Source organism: Anas acuta, unplaced genomic scaffold (assembly GCF_963932015.1).
Source record: "Anas acuta unplaced genomic scaffold, bAnaAcu1.1 SCAFFOLD_38, whole genome shotgun sequence".
Lineage (NCBI taxonomy): Eukaryota > Metazoa > Chordata > Aves > Anseriformes > Anatidae > Anas > Anas acuta.
In genome coordinates this window covers 21,676-42,397 of record NW_027076215.1, presented here as the reverse complement: position 1 = coordinate 42,397, position 20,722 = coordinate 21,676, and the positions used below count along the sequence as shown (strand labels likewise).

Below are 20,722 nucleotides of genomic sequence, written 5' to 3'. Positions count from 1 at the left end.
GCCCTTAGCAAACATGGGGCAGCTTCCAGATCCTTCTCACAAAAGCCACTCCTATGGCCCCGTGCTACCAAAACCTTGCCAGGTAAAACCACTACAGGGAGGCGCATCTCATCTGGTGGTAGCAGGCCAGTGTCACATAGACCCTCCCATGATCAGCAAGCCCAAAGTTCTACCAGTTGCACCAGTCCCGAAGCTACGTGTTAATGTGATGAGTCTGCTTGTCAGCATCGATCCCCCCTATCGGAAGGACAGAGGCAAACACAACCTGTGCCCCTGATCCTTTAAGTAGTCGCCCCAAAGCCCTAAAGCCCCTTTTTTTACTAGGCATTAGTAACAAAAACTTGAACAAGGTGGAAATAAATTAACTTGGCTACAGCATTAAAGATGAGCTTTGCGCAGTGGTCAATTGCTGGCTGGCTTGAGGCGCGTGGCTGAGGGTCTCTAATGAATTGTATGACTGATTCAGGCGCGTGGACAGCGCAAGTGGTTACGGGGAAAGTATATGTAGCAGAGAAAAATGGCAATAAAGGCCTTCTGCTCAAGAGGCATCGGGAGACCGTGTCTTTCATCCCTTCAGGTCTGCCCCCTTCCAACTCAGGATATTCTATGATTCCAAGTGTGGAACCCAGCATTTGGCCTTGAATGCCACGCAGCTGGATGCGGCCCGTTGATCCAGCCTGTCCAGATCCCCTTGCCCAGCTTGGTGTCGCCCACGAACTTACAGCGCCCGGTGGGGCCCATCCAGCCCAGGCACGTGTCACATGGGACCCTTGGTGACCTCCCTTGGTGACACCCCAGGGGTCCGCCTTATATGACTGCAGCTGTGGCTCGGACCCTCAGCGTCGGTGCACGGCAGTGACGGACAGGGCAGGAGCACAGGGCCGTCGAGGAGTCCCCGAGCATAGCCCACGCCTGCCCGAAGGAGCCTCCGTTTTCTATTTGAGAACTCTCCCACTCCAGAGGCTCCTTCTGAATCTGATGAGGAGGGAGGCATGCCCCCCAGGCAGCCCAGGCTGGCCTGGCAGGAGACCTGGTCTTCTAGGGGCAGCAACCGGCCAGCAGAGGACAGCTTGCTGGCAGAGGACAGCACCCCGGTAGAGGACATTTTGCTGGCAGAGGACAGAAGCCCAGCAGAGGACAGCTTGCTGTCAAAGGGCAGCAGCCCGGTAGAGGACAGCAGCCTGGCAGAGGACAGGAGACCAGCAGAGGACAGCTTAGTGGTAGAGAACAGAGGTTTGACAGAGGACAGCAAGAAGGAGTTGCAGTTGCTGGATCCCAGTGAGTCGTGAGTCCTCTCTGTACCCCTCCCTGCCACTGTAGGGGTGGACAAAAACACCACCTGAACTCCCACTCCATCCACTACCCGTCCCAGTCCCCTAAAGTCCCGCTTGATAGTCTTCAGGCTTCTATCTTCAGTATTATCACTGCCGGCCTGGACTATCAAAAGACGATAGTAATCAGAGGGGAAAACCAGGTTGGGAAGCTTTCTGGCAACGTCCATGACCCTAGCCCCAGGGAGGCAGCAGACTTCCCTACGGGTAGGGTCAGGCTAACAAATAGGGCCCTCTGTTCCCCTCACAAGGAAGTTGCCTTCTCAGGGGAACAGAGGGAACTTCTCAGGGTCCTTGGTGGCCTCCAAGTTAGCTCAGCGTCATGGCACCGAGTCACTGTGAAGGAGCTGCTGGAATAACGAGACAACAACCTAGTTCTATTAAAATATATATTGCTCTTTTGAGGACTGCTGCGGGGCTAGCGGCACCACGGCAGTGGAAATCTCCGTCCTGACGTTGCGGTATGCCTTGACTCCAGGGTCACGGTGGTTTCAACTGCCAGGGAACGGACCATGGGTTCCGGGTCGTTCTCTGAAGGCTGGAGGACTGCAAAAGAAAGAAGAGCAGAGATGAAAACCCACTCCTTGCAGAGATCCCCAGGCATCCCCTGCAGAGCATGCCAGCCCCACTCGACTCTTCCCCAGGCCAGGAGGAGCAGGAGGGACAAAGGAATCCGTTGAAAGCTGCTGCTCAGCAATGTCCCAAATGCAGCCACCAGTCCTTCCCCACCTGCGCACCACAGGTCAAGTGGGGCACCTTCACAAGCTGGTTCCCTCACCACCTGCCTCCATCCCTTGGGAGGATTCACACACTCCAGGAATCTCCTGGACTCTTTCCTCTCGCTATTGTGCTTCCCCATGAGAGCAAGGGCTAGCAATCGTGACCCTGCTCCTAGCTGCTTGTAGGCTGTCTCATCTCCCTCTTCGTCCTGGTTGCGTGCTCTACAACAGGCTCCCACCTTCTGTCAGCCTTACTGCCCTTTCCCCTGACTCTTCCTCAGGGACACTCAACCCTTTCAGCGGCACTGCCCAGCTCCAGGCTGGGAGGCCATTCCCTGACACCACAGGCTACCCCGTCTCCTCTCCCTCGTTCCTATGGCTGCATTGCTCCTCCGCCCCGAAGCATTTCCCTGGAGCAGGGCAAGGCACGGGGGCCTCTGCCGCTGTCCCCCCAGCCCTAGCACACGCCCCACTGCCCTCACTCACCTCTGAGGATTTCATTCAGCTTCTCCTTGTTCTGGTCCTTGCAGTAGCGCGCAGCAAGACCTAGACACAGAGACCCCATCAGAGCCCCGCTCCCCAGCACGCTCCCAGCAGCGCAGCCCCTGGCCTGGCCAGCCAGGCTGTGCCCCCTCCTGCACCCTGGAGCAAGGGCCCAGTCGGGAGGCTCTGGGGGCAACAGGGCAGTGCCTGGGGCTGCCAAAGGCTGCCCCAAGAGGGACCCAGGGGCTGGGCTCACCAATGAATCTGACGGCCTCAAGTCGCAAGTTGGTCTGAGTGGCCTGCAGGTAGGGCTGGCTCTGCTGCAGGTATTCTTCTACTCTGCCTCTGTCCTGCTGCAGCTGGAGAGAGAGAGAACGCAGGGTCACGGGGCTTGCACACCCTCTCCAGGGTCTCCTCCAGCATCCTGGGGGCAGGGAGGGCAGAGGGGCCTGCAGAAGAGCCCCCTGGGGCTCTGTGCTGGCAGGAAGGGAGCGAGGATGCGGCTGCAGGCAGCGGGCTCTGGCCGGGCGCGTTTGCCCAGCTGGGGCAAACCAAGTTGGGTCCTTACCAAGCACTCCCCGATCCTCTGCGTCTGTTCTGTCTGGACGAAGCGCTTGAGCTCCTTGCGTCGCAGAAACTCTGCAGCCACGGCGAGAGCTTCCCCAGAGGCCTGCGGAGCAGCAGAGGTTGGGAGGTAGCAGCACAGCCTTGGGAAGGAGACCCTCTGTCCCCTCCTCTTGGCAGGGCTGCGAGCCTTTCCCAGCGCGTTATGGGAGGCTGTGGTGGGGGGCAGCGTGCACTGGGTTCAGTGGCCAAGGCAAGGCCACGGGACAGCCACCATCGGAGGCAGCTCATGCTGCCGGCCAGAGATCCCCCAGAGCAACCCTGTGGCATCAGCACACCCTTGCCCACATAACTGCTCAGCTCTGAGATCTGTACCTTTGCTATGCTCTCACTCTGGTCTCTCATGTGAAAGTAGAGTGGGAGAAGGCTCCTGTGAACTGTCCTCTCCATGTCCTTCGTCCTTTGCCGCAGCACAGCCTCCACCACGGCTTGGAAGAGGCAGATGGAGTGCTCCTGCACCTGGCTGGACGCCTGGCAGGGAGGAGGACAGGAGGAATTTCAGCATTAGCGTGGCCGATGTGAAGGGAGCTCCCAGCACTGTGAGATGCTTCAGCGCTGGATCCTTCCCAGAGGAGCTGCTCAGGGGCAGCTGCAAGGCCTGGTGCCCGTGAAGGGCAACGCAATCGGTTGCCATCGCAGGCTGCCCGCCAGCCACCCCACTTTCGCCACCAGCCGCACCAGCCATGCCCAAGCAGAGCTCCCCAGCGCCTGGGCTGACGAGGAGACTGGGAAGGCCCTGCCTGAGTGCTGCCCACAGGGCCGGGCTGAAGGGCAGCCCTCGTTACAGGGGGCCCAGCTGAGGGCTCGGGCTCCCGCAGCACACTTACGTGGTCAAAGAGCGGCAGGAGCTTCTCAGCCAGCTGCGGAGGCGGGCCACCGTACTTCCACCTCTCCACATGAGCCATCACGTTTCTCAGCACAAGCAGGGCCTTCAGCACCACGTCTGTGTTGGTGTCCTGCAGGGCCTCCACAATGTCTGACAGCACGACCTGAATTTCCCTTGCCTGTAGGAAAGACACCATTTCCCTTCCGTGAGGCAGTGAGAGACCACCCTGGGCAAAGGGCTCTGGTTCCTGAGCACCAGCCTCCTGCCTTGCTTCCTGGCAGCGGGGAGGGACGGGAGGGCAGAAGAGCAAAGCCCCAGGCTGCCAACATGGCTTTGCTTGACGATGGCCCGCTCACCTTCTCAGGGCTCTCTGACACGGTGCAGAGCCCTTTCAGAACCAAAAAGCGCATCATTGGTCTTGGGTGCCTCAGGTAGCTCTGGAGGTGCACTGGGTTAACAAAGTCCTCCTCAGAAATGTGATTCTGGGCCAGCAGCTGCAAGAAAGAGCAGTGAGAGCCTGGCAGGGCCCCCTGCAGCCTCTTCTTCTCCCACCTTTGGGCAGGGATGGGGCAGCGCCAGCTGGCACCAAAGAGGCACCAGGCGCGGGGAGCTACGGGGGCTTGCCGGCCCCAGGGACCATGTGTCCGTACGTCCTGCGGGAGCTGGCAGTTTGGGGGTAGATGGGCACAGGGCTGTGCCTGTGTGCCTGAAGGGGCACACGTAGCCCTGCTGGGAGCAAGGTTTCATCTGGGAACTCACAGCCAAGCGACGGATGCAGGTGTCTTTGGTGACTTCCTTGCACCACTGGCACAGCGGGATGCCTTGCAACACGATGTTTAAAACCCTCTCCAAGGTCTTCGGCATGGCCAGGATCACCTCCCACATGGCCAGGTCAGTGCTGCAAGCCCAGAATCCTCTGTCAGTGAGGCTGCCTCAGCCGCAGGGCCACCATCTGGGCCAGCCCCAGAGGACCCAGGCTGTCCTGCAGCCCCTGTGACCTGGGGAGCACTGAGGGCCCAGCCTGGGCAGGCAGGAGGGGGCTGAGCTGGTGTTCCCTGGGGGCAGGGGGACTCTGGGCTGCCTTGGACAGCTGGGCTGCTGCAGCCCTGGCTGGCCCAGTAGGGCTGGAACACATTGGTGGGAAGGAGGGCTGTGCTCCTTGGGGATGTCCTGCTCTTTGCCATTGGTGTGGCAAGCAGAGAGTCTCCAGGTGCATCTCCCGACGCGGAACAAGCCCTCAAGGATGTTAAGGCCAGGACCTGTCACGTGGCGGAGGGAACTGCAGCAGGTTCTCGACTTCTTCCCTGGGCATCATGTTGGTCATCTGGAGAAGCAGGGAGTCCAGGCACTGCCGCGCCGATGCCGTGTGGATGCTGCCCAGGTTTCTCCTGATGCACTCCATGATTGTTGGCACCTTGGGGGACAAAGTGGGAATGGTGTTGCCAGCAGACCGCAGCCATTGCCACAGCTGCCACTCAAACTTTGGCCCCTTCCATTGCTCTCTGCTGGCTTCAGGTGGCTTCTGGAGCCCAAGAGACCCCGATGTGCGAGGGAGGCAGGGAGGGAGGCAGGGAAGGAGAGAGGAACCACGCCTGGAAGAGCTCAAGGGCAGGGCCATGGCCACAGGCCACTTACATCTGTCAGCCAGTAGAAAGGGTCCTCCAAGGCTGCGTCCAGCACGCTGCAGGCCCCCTGCTTGTCATGGATGCTGGAGTCTTGTAAAGCTTCAAGGGCTGTGAGGACGATGTCCAGCCTCTCAGCAGGGAAGAGATGTCCTCCAAACCCCTGTGGGAAGAAGGAGGAGCGAAGACATGCCTCACTGAGTGTCCCAAGGGTGCTGCTTAGCTGAGCAGCAAGGGCAGCTCTGGAGAGAGGGCCCTCGGGGGAAGGGGTGAGGATGGGGCATATGGGGCCAGAGTGCTGGCCCTGCAGGTAACCAGGGCCTGCTGGTGGCCAGGAGGGCTGGAGCTGCTGCCGGGACACAGGGGAGCAGCCTTCGCATAGCCCCAGCCTGGGGACAAGAGGAACCCTCTCAGCAGGGCGAGTGAGGCCGTGCCAGCCCCACCGGTTCTGGACCCCTTTGCTCACACGAGATGCCTGCTGATGCTGCGGACAAGATCCCCAGCAAGGCCAGAGCTCATTACCTTGGCAATTTCACACGGAGTTGATGTTGTAGAAAATGGAAGTTTTGCATACTCCAATTTCTTGTGTCTCACTGCATAATTTACCATGTCCTCTCTCAATATGCATTCTAAACAGGGGGAAACAGCGAAGAGTCAGTAGGGAAGAGCATCTTTGCCAACAAGCTTGCCAAATGGTGAAAAGCACTTTCACTAGGAATGGCTGAGGAGGGAGGCTCAGACCCACGGCGAGGAGAGTGGTGGGCAGGGATGTAAAGCACAAGGTGAGGAGTGCTGGGAGCAAGAGGGACCTCAGGGATGATGCAGAAGGAGGAGAAGCAATGCCGTTGGGTGCCGTGGGGGTAGCAGCGTGTCACAGACCCCCTTCTGCTCGGGGTCAGGATGTGCAGGAAGCCCCCTGACACCTGCCTTTAAGACGGCAGGGAGCAAACAGTCAGGGAGCATTCTGGAGGGCGTCACCATCCCTGGTGCTGCACGGCTGGCTCTGCTGTTCACTCCTTGGGGAAGATGCGGTTTGGGAAGTGCTCATCGATTGATGGCTTAGACTGGGGGACACCACAAAACAGCGTGGTAGGTGATCTGGGGAGGGCTGCTCCTGGACGGCAGGTGAGCATCTAGCTTCTGTGGAAAACGATAGGCAGAATGCTGCGGGAAGCTGCTGTGAGGAGCAGAGGAGGCCAGGGAACCTGGCAGAATTCCGTGGGCAGCCTCCACCAAGCACAAAAACAATCCTTCACAATACTCACAGAATCACAGAATTTCTAGGTTGGAAGAGACCTCAAGATCATCGAGTCCAACCTCTAACCTAACACTAACAGTCCCCACTAAACTCGGGGAAAACAAGTAGACAAATCAGTAGATGTTTGTGTGCAGACGGACGCTGCCCACCACACCTTCTTACCTCTTCCTTTTCTGATGATTTTGTATATGTGAGAAAGAGTTTCTAAAGCTGTGAATCTGATGGAATCTTTGTCACCGGTGAAAATGAAGAGGATGCCCAGCAGCTGTCCCAGGATGGGGATGTAGAGCTCTGTGGGCTCATCATCGCTATAGTTTTCATAGTCATCTGTGATCTGGGTGAGGAAGGGAGGAGAGACAAAGGGCTTAGTGGAGGCAGAGCCGGTCCCTGAGAGAGCACGGCCTGGGAAGGGAAGAGCAGGGGCAAAGGAGGGACGAAGACCCTCGATTCACGGTTCTGATGCACTCACGTGCATCGAGGCTTGCCTCACAGGCACCCCTGAGTGGCAGGATGCTCTGGGATGCAGGAAAGGGTGGAGGGTTCCTTGTGCCTTACCTCGCTCACGAAATAACTGATGATGAAATCACCCAGCCTCTCAATCCTCCTCACAGCGCTCTCACGCACAGCTGAGTCTTTGGAGACAGCAAAGTCCAGCATCACCTGCGAGAAGAGAAGTTGCTGGGTTGACAGTGGTCTGCAAATGTGACCTGAGAGGATTCTTTGGAAATTCTTTGCAAATGCCAAACCTTCAACATATTCTCCAACTCTATGCTGACACTGGTGTTGGGACAGTTGCGTACGAAGCCCTCCAGCATGGTGTCCATGGCTTTCATAGTCTGCAGGGAGGACAGAAGAGCATCGAATTATTTCTGTGGCCCTCCTCACCCCCAGGAGCTGGCTCTGAGCCCCTCTGGAGTTCAGGGGTGGCTTTGGGGCTAAAAAGCTGCTGTGTGCAGACCTCCTGCAGCACAAGATCAGGTCGGGGAAGGGGAAAGGGTGAGGCTGGGAAAGCAAATCTGGGCCCCGGCCCTGCACTGGTCTCTGGTTGTGTCAGCACGGGGAAGCAAGGCAGCAGCTCAGCAGGACTGGGGGTGCCGGTACCTCACCCAGCACATACCTTGGCGTAGAGCACTCCTGTCTCTGGCACATCCGACTCCGGAGGCAGAAAGAAGACGCTCTTGAAGCACACACGCAGGAGTCTCTCCTTTTTGCCACGCAGTGCTGTTGGTATGGTGTTGCTGAAGGAGAGAGAGAGAGGAGCCTGTTGGACGCAGTGCCTCGAGGCTTATGAAGGAGGACATGGACCTCCCTTGGCCAGGCATCCCTGGGAGGGACGGGCAGCCTCCCTGCCAGCTTCAGGGCCACCAGGACATTGCCACCAGGGGCTGGGCACGCACCTGAGGAGGGCGACAGTCTCCATGGCCTTCTGCCGGAATGCTGTGCGCAAGCTGTCCACGGGCTCCTTTTCCAGCAGCGCCTGCAGAGCACAAGCAGGATGAGACCTTGGAGCCGCCGGCACCCAGCAGCAGCAGAGCCAGCGCTGCCCCAGCCCTCGCCTCCCAGGGGGCTGGTGCCGGGGGGCCTTGCCCCTTCCTCAACCCGCTGCGCATCCTCTCACCATGATGTTCTCCACCAGCTTATGTTTGCTGCAGAAGCCATGCAAGTTCATTGGCACACCCTTCTCGGTGACACATCTGCACAGATCGCAGATTTTGCTGAGGAACAGCATCTTCTGCTCCTCGTCGTCCTGGCAGCCACAAAGACACCAACAGAGCATTAGGGGGACACCCACGGCCAGCAGGACCAAAGCCTTGAGGGGTCTGGGGCTGTGTGGGACCCCTGGAGGGCAGCGCCAGGAGCACAGCTGTGATGCAAGCGGCTGCCATTACCTTTTCTGTGCCTCTGACATACGCCCTGATGAATTCCACGGCCTTGTCTCTGCACAGTTTCCATGCCTTATCTGGAAAGGAGGAAAGCAAAGAGTGCTGCAGAGAAGGGCTGAATGCAGGGGTGAGGAGAGGAAGGGCCCCAGCCCCAGAAGGACGTGGGGAGGCCGCGGGGATGCCCAGAGGCTGCAGCAGCTCCGCTGGGAAGAGAGGCTGAGGGAGCTGGGCTTGTGGAGCCTGGAGAAGACTGCGGGGGGACCTCGCTGCGGCCTCCCCGTGCCCAAAGGGGCCTCCAGGAAAGCTAGGGGGGGATCTTCATCATGGACTGCAGCGACAGGACAAGGGGTGACACCTTTAACCTCAAAGAGGGCAGGTTTCTTTCGGCCAGGCAGGGATTTCTCTCCTTCATGCCCAGGGCAGTGAGGCCTTGGCGCAGGCTGCGGTGCCCCCTCCCTGGCACTGCCCACGGCCAGGCTGGGTGGGCTTTGGGCAGCCTGGGCTGGGGGGAAGCATCGTGATCGCCGAGGTCCCCCCCAGCCCAAAGCGTCCTGGGATTCTGTGGTGCTGCGGAGGAAGCTCGGCCCCGTCAGCCCAAGCGCCGCTTTACCCAGGGAAGGAGTCCTGGAGTCAGGCTGCGGTCTCTGTGTCCCCAACCCTCCCCACCCCATCCCGAAGACCCTGACTCACTGGGATCCAGCCACTGTACGTCGTCCTGGCTCTCCTCTACCTGGCTGCTGCCCGCTGCCTGAGCAATGGCCTCTGCTGGTCTCCTGTCCTCTACTGGGCTGCTGTCCTCTTCCGGCAAAAAGGCCTCGACTGGGGTTCTTTCCACTGCCAGCAAGCTGTCCTCTGCTGGCCGGTTGCTGCCCCTAGAAGACCAGGTCTCCTGCCAGGCCAGCCTGGGCTGCCTGGGGGGCATGCCTCCCTCCTCATCCCCTTCAGAAGCAGCCTCTGGAGTGGGAGAGTTCTCAGATAGAAACCGGCGGCTCCTCTGGGCGGGCGGTTGCGGCATTGTGGGACGTGGGCTATGCTCGGGGACTCCTCGAAGGCCCTGTGCTCCTGCCCTGTCCGTCACTGCCGTGCACCGACACTGAGGGTCCGAGCCACGGCTGCGCTCTTATAAGGCGGAGCCCTGGGGTGTCACCAAGTGACGTCACAATGGGTGCCACTGTGACACGCGCCTGGGCTGGGTGGGCACCCATTGTGACGTCACTTGGTGACACCCCAGGGTGCTGCCTGACGCGAGCGCAGCCGTGGCTCGGACCCTCAGGCCCTGCTTCCCAGGACGTGGCTGAACACCGCTCGTTGATGGGAAGTAGAGAATAATTTTTTTTTCCCTCTCTCCGTGCTCCCGCGCGGACTGATTGTTTCTTTTGTTTCGTTTTTTTTTTTTTTCCTCCCCATTCCCTTTCCATTTAATTAAACCTTTCTCATCTCAAACCTCGAGTTCTCTGTGTTGTATTTTCTCCCCCTTCCTCTTTGAGGAGAGGGGGAGTGAGAGAGCGGTTGTGGTGGAGCTCGGCTGCCCACCTGAGTAAAACCACCACACTTTGTCCCAGCAGCTGCGGTGCCTTGTGAGGGGCTGGGGCTGGGGTGGCCGTGCCCAGAGCCCTGCAGCAGCCTGTGGAGGGCATTGCCCTGGGGCCAGCCCAGCCTGGGCTGCTGGGCTGGGCTGGGCTGGAGAGAGGGCAGGGTGGTGGGGAGAGGTGGGCAGGGGCCGGGCTGGGCTGGGCAGTGCCCGGCAGAGCACTTTGTTGACTTTGATGACTTTCACCTATTTCTTTGAGGACTGTAGACACCCGTCTCTGTTCACCACCTTGCTCTCATCCCAGCATTTCCATCATTTCACCAGTGTCTCATCAACCCTCCCCAGCTGCTCCTTCTCACACAAAGCCATGCTCTGATCACAGACGCTCTTTGGGTGACCTCTGGCAACGCAGCACAACACTCTGAGGGACAGTTCTTCCTCCTCGTGGCCAGCACCAACATTCCAAAGTGCACTTTGTGGCAGTTTTTTCTCTCCTACTCTTTTCTACTACAAAAGAAAGCTCCATCAGGGTGGAACCCCCTCCTAAAGTAGGCATCCCAATCCATCAGGCTCCTTGCGGCCTGTCAGCCAACCAGACAGAAGTCACCGCACCAGCATCTTCCAAGCCATGGGCCTGCTGCTGTCCAGTCATGGACTCAAGCAGAAGGGACAGGACAACCCATATGTGGGCCTTCTTTCTGCATGGGTCCTCCTGGGTATGTAGGCAGAGGGGATCCCACAGTCAGCATGCCAGCCAGGTGCCTTTTGCTGGCCTACCAGGGCCACTGGCAGATGTCAGCCGAAAAGTACCGATCCCAGCTCTAAGTCAAGGGTGACCTGCCACCTACAGACAGAAGTGACCTCTCAGTCCCTTTCTGTGACATGTTCCTGCTGCTGCCCTATCTTCTGCAGGGACAGAAGTGACCTTACAGTCACTGCACACATGGGCAGATAGTGACAGACACCCAGCCTCCTGGTGCCTCCTTGCAGCCCAAAGCAAATGCCTCTAAAGCTCTGCCCGAGCAGGACGAGTTGTAGGTACAAATGTGTCCATGCTGGGGCGAGGAAGATGCAGGAAGAGTCTAAGGTAAAGAAACAGAGACCTTTTCACTGCTGTATTTCATTATGCGGAATCCAGATTAGAGAAGTGTTAGTGAAGACTGGAACAGCCCTGACATGGATAAGAGGCAGGATAACGCACAGAAGCAGGTCCTCTGGTACATCCCTCTAAATATGGAGGGTAGCTCCCCTTCTGCAGTGCCCTTCCTACTTCCACAGCAGCACCTGGAGGACAGCGAGTCCTTGACATGCTCCCGTGTGGGACAGAAGTTGGCTTTTGAGGCTGTGGTCTTGGGTGAGAAGTCCTTTCCACCCAAGAAGGTATGTTAGTCGCTCAATAAGATTTGAGCATGGGACATAAAAGACGTGGGTGGCAGAAGTCTAAAGGTTTTATCTGATGTTTTGCTCTGCCTCTTCATGCTGGACAGTCTCTCCTTCCTCCCCGAGAATACTGAGATGCCCATGCAAATGGCTGTAAATAACACAGGGGAATCTGCTGCCACATCAGAGACCACCTACCCCACTGGATCTTGCAAGTGTTAAAAGGAGGCAGCTTCCTCATCTGTTTTCACAGAATGACAGAGCCACGGAATGGTTGAGGTTGGAAGGGACCTCTGGAGGTCATCTGGTCCAACCCTGCTGCTCTAGCACCAGCACCTAGAGCAGGTTTCCCCGGACCATGTCCGCACGGCTTTTGAAGATCTCCCAGGAGGAGACTCCAGCACCTCTCTGGGTAACCTGTTGCAGTACTCCACTACCCACACAGCACAGAAGCACTTCCTGACATATAGACAGAACCTCTTTTGTTGCAGTTTGTGCCCAGTGCCTCTTCTCCAGGCACTGGGCACCAATGAAAAGAGCCTGGAATCTGTGTTCTCTGCACTCTCTTCAGGTATTTAAGGACATTGATAGGAGCCTCCTTTTCTCCAGTCTGAGCAGCCCCCACTCCCTCAGCCTCTCCTCCTCATAGGAGAGGTGCTCCAGTTCCTCAATCACCTTGGTGGCCCTACATGGGGCTTGTTCCAGTATAGCCACATTTCTCTTTTGAATTTGATAGGGGAACAGTGTGAAAGGTCTTTCTGAAGTCCAGGCTTTTCTTTGGTGAAAGAATTTCAGAAAACAATCATAGAATGCCTTGTGATTGGCATATCACCATGCAAAGACCAGGAAAATTTCCATTTTCAGGAAGCTGTAAATAGGCATCCATAAGCAAGAAAATGGTTGTAGGTGGCCAGAGAAACAGAAGGCCAAATGCTAAGGTATGTCCAGAACAGCACCTTCCACAATAATTATAGTGAATTAAAGCAAATCTCAAAATTAGGATGAAACTTTACTTGATGAAGTAGGAAATGGACTATGAGATGGATATGAAATTCGATGTTACAGGAAAAGGACAGTACCAGAAACAAGGACAGCATCTTGGTCCCTGCTTCGAGGGCAGATCTCTCCCAGGGCCAAGCTGTAGCTGTTTGGTCCCAAGGGTAAATGAGATGTGTGTCTGAGTGCCCACCACTGCCATCAGTGTCTGCCCTTTGCAGCAATGCCAGTGTTAAGAAGGGAGGATGTGAGTTTTATAGTCCTAAAGTCCATATAAAATGCAATACAAAGACAGTCGGTGCCTGTTTAGAGCTAGATTGACCAACCTGTGCCTTGCACTGGATTTCTGTGCAGGCAGAAACCAAAGTAGAAAGCTGTTTAAAAAACAAATAACAAAGAAATAAAAAATCAAACTACAACAAAAACTACCAACATGTGCTATGCCACGTTTATTTCTATGGATGTAAAGGATAAATATTTCCGTCTGAATCACCTTTCATCTCTGCTGGGAAGCACAGGCACAAGCAGCACAGGGGCACTGGTGGCTGCTCCAGCAGAGGCCTGGTGCAATGGGAACTCTAGCTGGTAATGTCTGTTTCTCAGGGGGTTCTTCAGGTGGTTCTGCTGAGCTTGACGTTTTAAAGCCAGCTATAAGCAGTGACATGGCCAAGCTCTGGCATGCAATCAGCCAGGCACAAAGTGGAACGTGCCAACATGGCCAGAGCCCTACTCCTACCTCCCCATGCTCCAGCCCCTGTCCACCTGTCCAAAAGGCCAAGGGCAGACCTATCCTTCAGATCTGAGCTCAGCAGGCTCCTGGACTTTCTTTTTAAACAGAGTCCTGTCAGATTTGCACAAAGCAGGCTGAATTTTCCAGGGCAGCACTGGCACACCCCTGTCCAAAGCTCCTCTTCTCCTGACTATGCTCACTGCCTGTCGGTGTCAGGCTACTTTGATGGGTTTTTCTCTCTTTCTTATCCTTCCCTTCTGAGATCTGTCTCACCAAGGGTTCCTGTGCACTGATGGGATGAAATGGGGAGACAACAACCCCACACAACCTTCCTGACATCTTTCTGTGCATTTCTTTTTGTACATCATTGTCTTGGTCCCTATGAAATCAGTGTAGTGTTTCATATCCTGGATGTTAGACCCTGGAAGTCTGCCTGTTCCTCAAGCTATGGCTGGGCCAACAAATATATCTACTGGTCTGTGCAAAGTACAATGACTTTTACCCAGTATTTGTTTGTTTGTTTGTTTGTTTGTTTTTTTCCTTAGTTCTGTTGAAAGCACATTCAAGTGGTGTCCTCTCACTTGCAGTAACAATCATGCACAAATGTGCTACTACTGAGTAACACTTCCTTCATTTTTCACTCTGAGTACAGAAGAGCACTGGTAGGTTAATTACTTATTACAAAGCTATTAATTAAAGCAAGTGGATTCAGAGATCTCCCTGTCTTGTGTCTGTAGCCCTGGGAGAGAACATAGTCCTGCTGAAATTACACGTATGTCATGGGGGGAGAAATTATGCCTGAAAATCAGTGTTCAGAAAAAACGAGGTATTTTATGATTTTGCACCTATCCAGATGTAGGAAAACTGCTTAAATGGTTGATTGTTTTTGCATAAACAGGAGTGCAAATACCTGGAGAAATAAATAAATATATAAATATTTTTATCTCAAACAAAATCCTTATACTCTAAAACTACCTTTTTAAATCCACATCTAAATTCCTTAGAGAAGTGAGTTTTTCAAAACAGCAGAATAGTAAAACGTGTTTGTCTTCAAGCGAGCACTTATGAGTTTGCAAATTGTCAAAAGCTGAACAAGACAAAAGGGAATCAGTCCAAAGCCTTCTCAGGCCAGCTTCACAGTCAGCACCAGAAGAGACAAAGTCATACTTAGAGGATCAGTCAGAGTGCCTATGGTGGGGACAAGAGCCTACTGCACCAGGTCTCAGACAGTCACCTGCTGCTCCTCAAGAAGTGGCTCGTGTCTCCTCTGGGAGTGTTGAGAGCTTTGTCCACTCTTGCTTCTGCATGACGCTGAATTTTCAGCATTAAAAGTTACACCTAGGTGCTCCAGCCAAGCCTTGCAGTGCAGCCTGTGATGCCCAGTGAGTGCAAAAGGTGTCACATCTGCAGGAATGAATCATTTGCCTGGAAAAAAAAGTATGGCTATTCTTTCGAAAGCAGCAAGGAACTACCAAAGGAAAAATAAATAAATAAAAATTAGCAATAATCACTCCTGTAACTGAAACTAGATCCTGGACAAATATTTGCATTCCTGATGATGAAGTTTTTCTTCAGAGATTTCCAAAAGGCATTTTTTATATCTTTGTTTCGCAGACTAAAAATGATGGGGCTCAGGAAGGGGGTGAAGACAGTGTAAGACACATCAATCAGAACACTAGCTCCTGCAGCACAGGGTGACTGGTGTTTCAAATAGATGACAGAGGCACAGCCATAGTGCACCACCACTACGGTGATGTGGGAGGCACAGGCGGAGAAAGCTTTGTGCCTCCCCTTGGCTGATGGCATCTGCAGGATCCAGCCAAGGATAAAGGCGTAGGAGAGACGGATGAACAGAAAGCATCCCAACAAGGCAGTAATGCAAAAGATGCCAACTACAGTGCCAACCACCTCGCCACCAGCACAAGCCAGCTGGAGTATGGGGGGCACATGGCAGAAGAAGTGGTCAATGCGGTGGGACTGGCAGAACGGTAACTGGAACACAGCGCTGGTCACCAGCAGCCCCAGGAGACCACCCCCTGCCCATGAGGCAGCCACCAGCTGGGTACAGGCTCGGGAGGTCATCACGGTGCTGTAATGCAAGGGCTGACAGATCGCCACGTACCGGTCATATCCCATCACCGTCAGGAGGAAAGAGTGCGTGAATCCAAACATGAAGGAGAAATGCATCTGTGCAGCGCAGCCCAGGAAAGAAATGGTTCTAGTTCCCAGCACTAATCCGGACAGCATCTTTGGGATGATGGAGAAGGTATAACAGATTTCTGAGAAGGACAGAGCACTTAGGAAAAAATACATGGGCATGTGCAGCTGCTGATTCAGCCTGATAACAAACATTATCATAATATTTCCAACTAGGGTCACCACGTGCATGAGGAGAAACAGCACAAACAGCACAGCCTGGAGTTTAGGAAAGTAGGAAAACCCAATAAAAGCAAACCCTGTTGGAACGGTTTGATTCTCCCTTCTCATTTGTGCTTTGTCTGAGAAGAGCACAAGAAGAGCAATATTTTAACAGCAGCAGCTGTATCTTGGTGTGAGGACGGCAGTGGTGAAGATTTTGAGCATTCCCCTTTTAAGGCTGAATTTCTCTCTGCACTCTCAGTCCTATGCCAAGCACAGCATGCCTTTTTGTTCTCCACTGCTGCTTGCCTTCAAGGGTTGTGCTGCATTAGCTAAAGGAGTACACTGGCCTATTGGTGTGCAGCAGCACTGATTGCAGCTGGAAAAGAAAGAAGAGAACAGAAGTGGCATTAGTTCCTCAGCAGGCTTAGGGCACACTGCACACAAGGGAGAAGTGAGGATTTCTTACTGGCATTCATCCAGGGAGGAGCAGAATTGAACCCTGGCCACCATGGGCTGCAGCTCCAAGGGCTTTGCATGGACTGAGAGGGATGAACCTACCTGCAGACACCTCAGGCAGACAGCTCACCCTCCCTCCCGCTCTCTCCCGAGATGTTTTGACCTTGTTCTCTCCTAGGATCTGCACCCACTTGTAGCTAACCATGGGTCTTGATGGAGAGGACAAGGGTAGTCGCCTGATTTATCCTGAGCTGTAATGAAAGCGTCTTTCATCTCATTAGCAGATCTGGGCATGGTTAAGGGAAGAGCAGCATGTTCAGCACTCCCACAGGACTCTAGGAGAGTCAACCGAGCTGTATCTTAAGGGGAAACTTGTCTCACCTGCCTCTGGATGTCCACCATTCACGTATGTGTCTTTTTCTCCTAGATGGGGACAGACATTTCTTGCGATGTCTGATCACATCAGTCTTTTACCTTCAGAGGGTGTGACCCGTACTGCTCCAGGGGTGCTCGTGCTCCAGGAGGTGCAGCTCCGGGGATGCCTAGAGACATTGGTGGTGCTGGAAATTGGGGGAGATGCCATTTGATGTGATGGCCTTGGAACTGTAGGGATACCTTCCTAGAGCTGTGTTGTTTCAAGGTGCCCCCCTAACAGGGATGGCATGTGTGGGGTGGTCTTGATCTCAGTGAGAACAGTGGGATATTACCCTGGCTTCTTCAAACAAGGTCTGACCCAGGCTTTAACACAGGACCGCACCTGCACTGTCAGCTCCCAGCTCTGTCCCGTTCGCTGGACATTTTGCACTGCTTGAGTTTTTAATGCGTCGTTAACCACAAGTCAGTGCAATCCCGGATCAGACAAGACGCAGCAAGAAAGGGTGAGGAAAACACCTTTAAAACTTCCTCCAAGTCAATGTCTCCTCCTGCTGCTTTTGACCCGCCGGCTGCAGGAGGAAGAGGTGTTCACTGACCTTCAGCAGGACTCTGCCGCCTGCCCAGGCAAGCATCTCCCTTGCACACCGATGAGGAGGTGATGAGCACTCACTCTCCCAGGAAGGACGGATGCCCTGCACCACACTGCAGCCTGTCAGCCCCGTGATGACCCCGTGTGCCCCTTCTCTCTGTGCTCAGCCACAATCATGGCTTTACAGAGGGTCTTAGCTTGTGGGCACCCCCGGTGGATTGAGCACCGTTATCCAGGGCAGGATTCTGCTTGGCTCTTACCTGCAGGCAGCGCAGGTGCCAGGCTGGCAGCGGGGGCTGCAGATCTCCTTCTCTCTTGGTGCAGGAATGGAGGGAGGAGTAGGAGCTCAGCCCCTGTCCCTCTTCCCCACTGCAAGCCTGGCACTGGGGCTTGAAGAAACAGGCTGGGGAGGTGGAGACTCGGCTCCCTCCTTCGTGCCTCCTGAGGGGAAGCATCCCACAGGAGGCCACGTTGTCAGGAATCCCAACACGTAGCCAAACAGAGGTCAGTGCTGTGCAGCCCTGGATTTTTAAGCAGCAGTTAAACATCTGCATGGGAAGAGGGTCTGGAGCTCTCCTCAGAAAGAAGCACAGGACTGTGCTCAAATAGCCCAGCTCGGAGGTGCCGTCCCCCATCTCTTGCCGTCTCCCCAACCCCTCATCACACAGAGGACCAGGCACTCTGCCTGCAAGGCCCGGGTCTCTCTGGGGTGGCACAGGGCCACTCCTTGTGTCTGAGGTCATTTAATACTTCGTTTTAGGACTACTTCTGAAAAACGCAACAAGAGACCCAAATCACAAGGGGGGGTTCTCACAGCTGTTTGTCTGGGCGACTCAGTACTACAGTGGAAATCCATGGATGGGCAGGCGAATCAGGCCTCTTCAGTTTCCCTCTCCTGCCATAAGGTTAGGATTCAGCGCACCTAACTCCAGAAGTCTTGCCTGGAAGTATCTCCACCTGGGCTAGATCCCCAGGTCCTCAGACAGGTGGGAAGGCCTCGGCAGGGGACCATGGGCACACCTCCCTTCGTTCCACAGCAGGGTAGGATGCGGAGGACCTCATGTCCCTGTGCTGACTGTGTAGGGCGTGTGGGCGACCAGCTCATAAACAGACCATGTGCACAGAACAAGCCTCTGGACAGGGAGAATGCCATGGCAATCAGCATGTTACCCAGGGAGGAATATTAGCCAGATTTGTAGAGCTTAGGGATATTGATATGGTTTAGTGGGGACTGTTAGCGTTAGGTCAGAGGTTGGACTCAACAATCTTGAGGTCTCTTCCAACCTAGAAATTCTGTGATTCTGTGATTCTGTGATCACAAATACCTCCAGTATCGGCGAGAATATCTACTCAAGCTCTCTGGGACTGGGTTTAGTTATCCAGTGCCTTGCTAGGAATAGGACATCCTGACAACTTCTCCAAGGTTGTCACAGAATCGTAGAATCGTAGAAACATAGGGTTGGAAAGGACAACCTTTCAAGATCAAGATCACCTAGTCCAACCGTCTTCCTATCACCAATACTACCCACTAAGCTACTAAATCCTATCTCGTTAAGACCAGCTCCATTCCAGCGAGTGGTCCTTGGAAGGTGCATTCATCACTACGCCACCTTTACCGTAGACTTCATGGACAAATGACAGCATTGCTCTGTGAACCCCCCCCCACTGCCCAAACCTGCAGGACAGAGCTGAGAGGGAGCTGTAGGAGCTGGGCTGAGCTCCAGTCCTTCCCCTGGAACCACAAGAAATGGATTCCCCAAAGAAGGGACAGCAGCGTAGAACAAGATCTGGGCCACTGCTCATGGACAGTCCCTCTGCAAATATCTTCCTCTGTCAAAAATATATAATGGGAACAAGCATGCCAAATGCACATGTGGGGTGCCAGTCTTTTTTAGGGGTGATACAAAGAGCTGGGGAAATATTTATCATCGCAGCATGCAGGGAGCAAGCGGTTCTTCCTGAGCAGCCTCCGGCTGGGTCAGCAAGAGCAACACTGGACTGTGACGCTGTTGGTTAGCCCCAGTAGGCAGCTAAGCACCACACAACCACATCCCGTGGCACTGAGGAGAGAAGGAAAGCAACCAAAGTTGTGCGTTGAGATAAAAATTATTAAGCAAAGGAAAAGTGGAAGAAGAAGGACACACAGCACCATAGAAGCCGCTGTGAAGACAAAGAAGTCCTTCCCAGACAGGCTCAGTACAGAAGCATTGCAAGATTTTGTCACATTTACAAATGGGTAACGCTTAAATCTTGATTCGGGAATGATTTGCTCTATAAAAGATTTTATTGATTCATTTATTTGCTTAGGACTGTTTGCTTATTCCCCTGGTAAGAAGTTAGTCTGGTAGATGGCACTGGACCAGGTTGCCAGAGAAGCTGTGGATGCCCCATCCCTGGAGGTGTTCAAGGCCAGGCTGGGTGGGACTTTGGGCAGCCTGATCGAATGGGAGATGTCCCTGTCTGTGGCAGGGGGGTTGGAGTTAAATTATCTTTAGGGTCCTTTAGGATTCTGCAATTCTGTGGATGAAATGGCATTAAATACCTTGCTGAGAAGCAGCATCCAACAGCTGAGTCTCTGGACCAGAGAACTGACATTCCCATTAGCTGTCTGCAGCTGGGGGTGTCTGCCTCTCACCTTACTTTATGGTTAGAAACCACGTGCCCCTGCATTTGGAGTCAAAACCTTGTCCCCCATAGCCCCTTGCCTTTCATACTTGGTGTTTGTTTTCTCTCAGTTTCAGTGACAGAAGGAAATTACGATTAGAAATCCTACAGCCCATGGAACCACCAGGGATAAAAGTCGGCTCCATACCAGTGGGGTTCTCTGGGTCAGGGCTTTGTTTTGTCCTCTGCTGCTCAGTGGAGGGAAGGATCACGACAGCTTACGGGATCCCCCATGGCCTCAGGGCTGCCTACGGCTGCAAATGGGACCCCAGAAGGGACCGGCCAAGGCAGCACCTTCCTGACCACCTTCTTGGTGGCTGAGATGCCTCTGATGGCCTTCCTCAAGGCCCGTGGTGGAAGGTGCTGTAATGCTGGTGCCAGCCAGGGACAGCAAGAAATCTGTGTCGCAGCCAGCATGAAGCTGCGTGGCACCCACGTGCCAAGGACCAGGAGGGGTCCCTGAGCAGCCCCTGCAGATGCAAAATTATCTGAGGAGCCATTCTGCAACCGCATTATGGAAACCCTTAACTAGGACTCGGTGCAGGAAGACATTAAACAAGGGAAGCACTTGGCTGGTTTGATTTTGATGAACAGAAAGGAGAAGTTTTTCCTTCTGCAAGCTGTTGGGTTCTTGCTGTGTGGGTGAAATGCTGTTCCTTCACCACCTCTAGCTTGAATCATTTTTGCAGGTGCGTCTTCCTTATGCAATCCTTTCTTTTTTTTTTTTCTGCCCGAACATGGACTCAAGTTGCTGGTGCTGGTGCCTGATTTTCACAGTGCCCTTTGTAAAGCACCCCACCAAAGGCCACCCGAAGTTCCCAGGTACCTGCCGGGGTTGTGGCACCCTGCCTGCCATTCTCCACTCCACCTCCTATTTGCTGCGTGTTCTGATTC

The 20,722-nt window shown here is 54.5% G+C and overlaps 3 protein-coding genes and 1 long non-coding RNA gene across 10 annotated transcripts in view; 1 reads left to right on the top strand and 3 right to left on the bottom strand.

Moving 5' to 3' along the window:
* LOC137849107 (ATPase family AAA domain-containing protein 2-like) overlaps positions 1-20,722 on the top strand; it is a 66,672-nt gene that overhangs the window by 37,081 nt on the left and 8,869 nt on the right. The gene's annotated exons all lie outside the window — the stretch shown is intronic.
* LOC137849113 (uncharacterized) lies at positions 493-10,210 on the bottom strand. Its single transcript, XR_011091689.1, has 2 exons — positions 9,927-10,210; positions 493-717 (listed from the first exon to the last, which is right to left on the bottom strand). It is a non-coding gene; the product is annotated as an uncharacterized lncRNA (long non-coding RNA).
* Positions 7,350-8,823, bottom strand: LOC137849114 (maestro heat-like repeat-containing protein family member 1). Its single transcript, XM_068668601.1, has 5 exons — positions 8,482-8,823; positions 8,261-8,340; positions 7,981-8,101; positions 7,610-7,699; positions 7,350-7,523 (listed from the first exon to the last, which is right to left on the bottom strand). The coding sequence occupies exons 1-5, from the start codon at positions 8,638-8,640 to the stop codon at positions 7,350-7,352; spliced, it is 624 nt and encodes a 207-aa protein (XP_068524702.1). The 5' UTR covers positions 8,641-8,823.
* LOC137849106 (olfactory receptor 10H1-like) lies at positions 14,348-15,952 on the bottom strand. Its single transcript, XM_068668583.1, has one exon. It carries the CDS (start codon positions 15,868-15,870, stop codon positions 14,881-14,883), a length of 990 nt encoding a protein of 329 aa, XP_068524684.1. The 5' UTR covers positions 15,871-15,952; the 3' UTR covers positions 14,348-14,880.

Bases quoted from the DNA above. Each gene is read 5' to 3' on its own strand.
- LOC137849106 (XM_068668583.1), bottom strand. From the start codon at position 15,870: ATGAGAAGGGAGAATCAAACCGTTCCAACAGGGTTTGCTTTTATTGGG.
- LOC137849114 (XM_068668601.1), bottom strand. From the start codon at position 8,640: ATGCTCTGTTGGTGTCTTTGTGGCTGCCAGGACGACGAGGAGCAGAAG. The intron at 7,700-7,980 runs GTATGTGCTGGG...TCCTCCCTGCAG, and splicing joins CAGGAGTGCTCTACGCCAAG to ACTATGAAAGCCATGGACAC. The intron at 7,524-7,609 runs GTTTGGCATTTG...CTCTTCTCGCAG, and splicing joins AGTTGGAGAATATGTTGAAG to GTGATGCTGGACTTTGCTGT.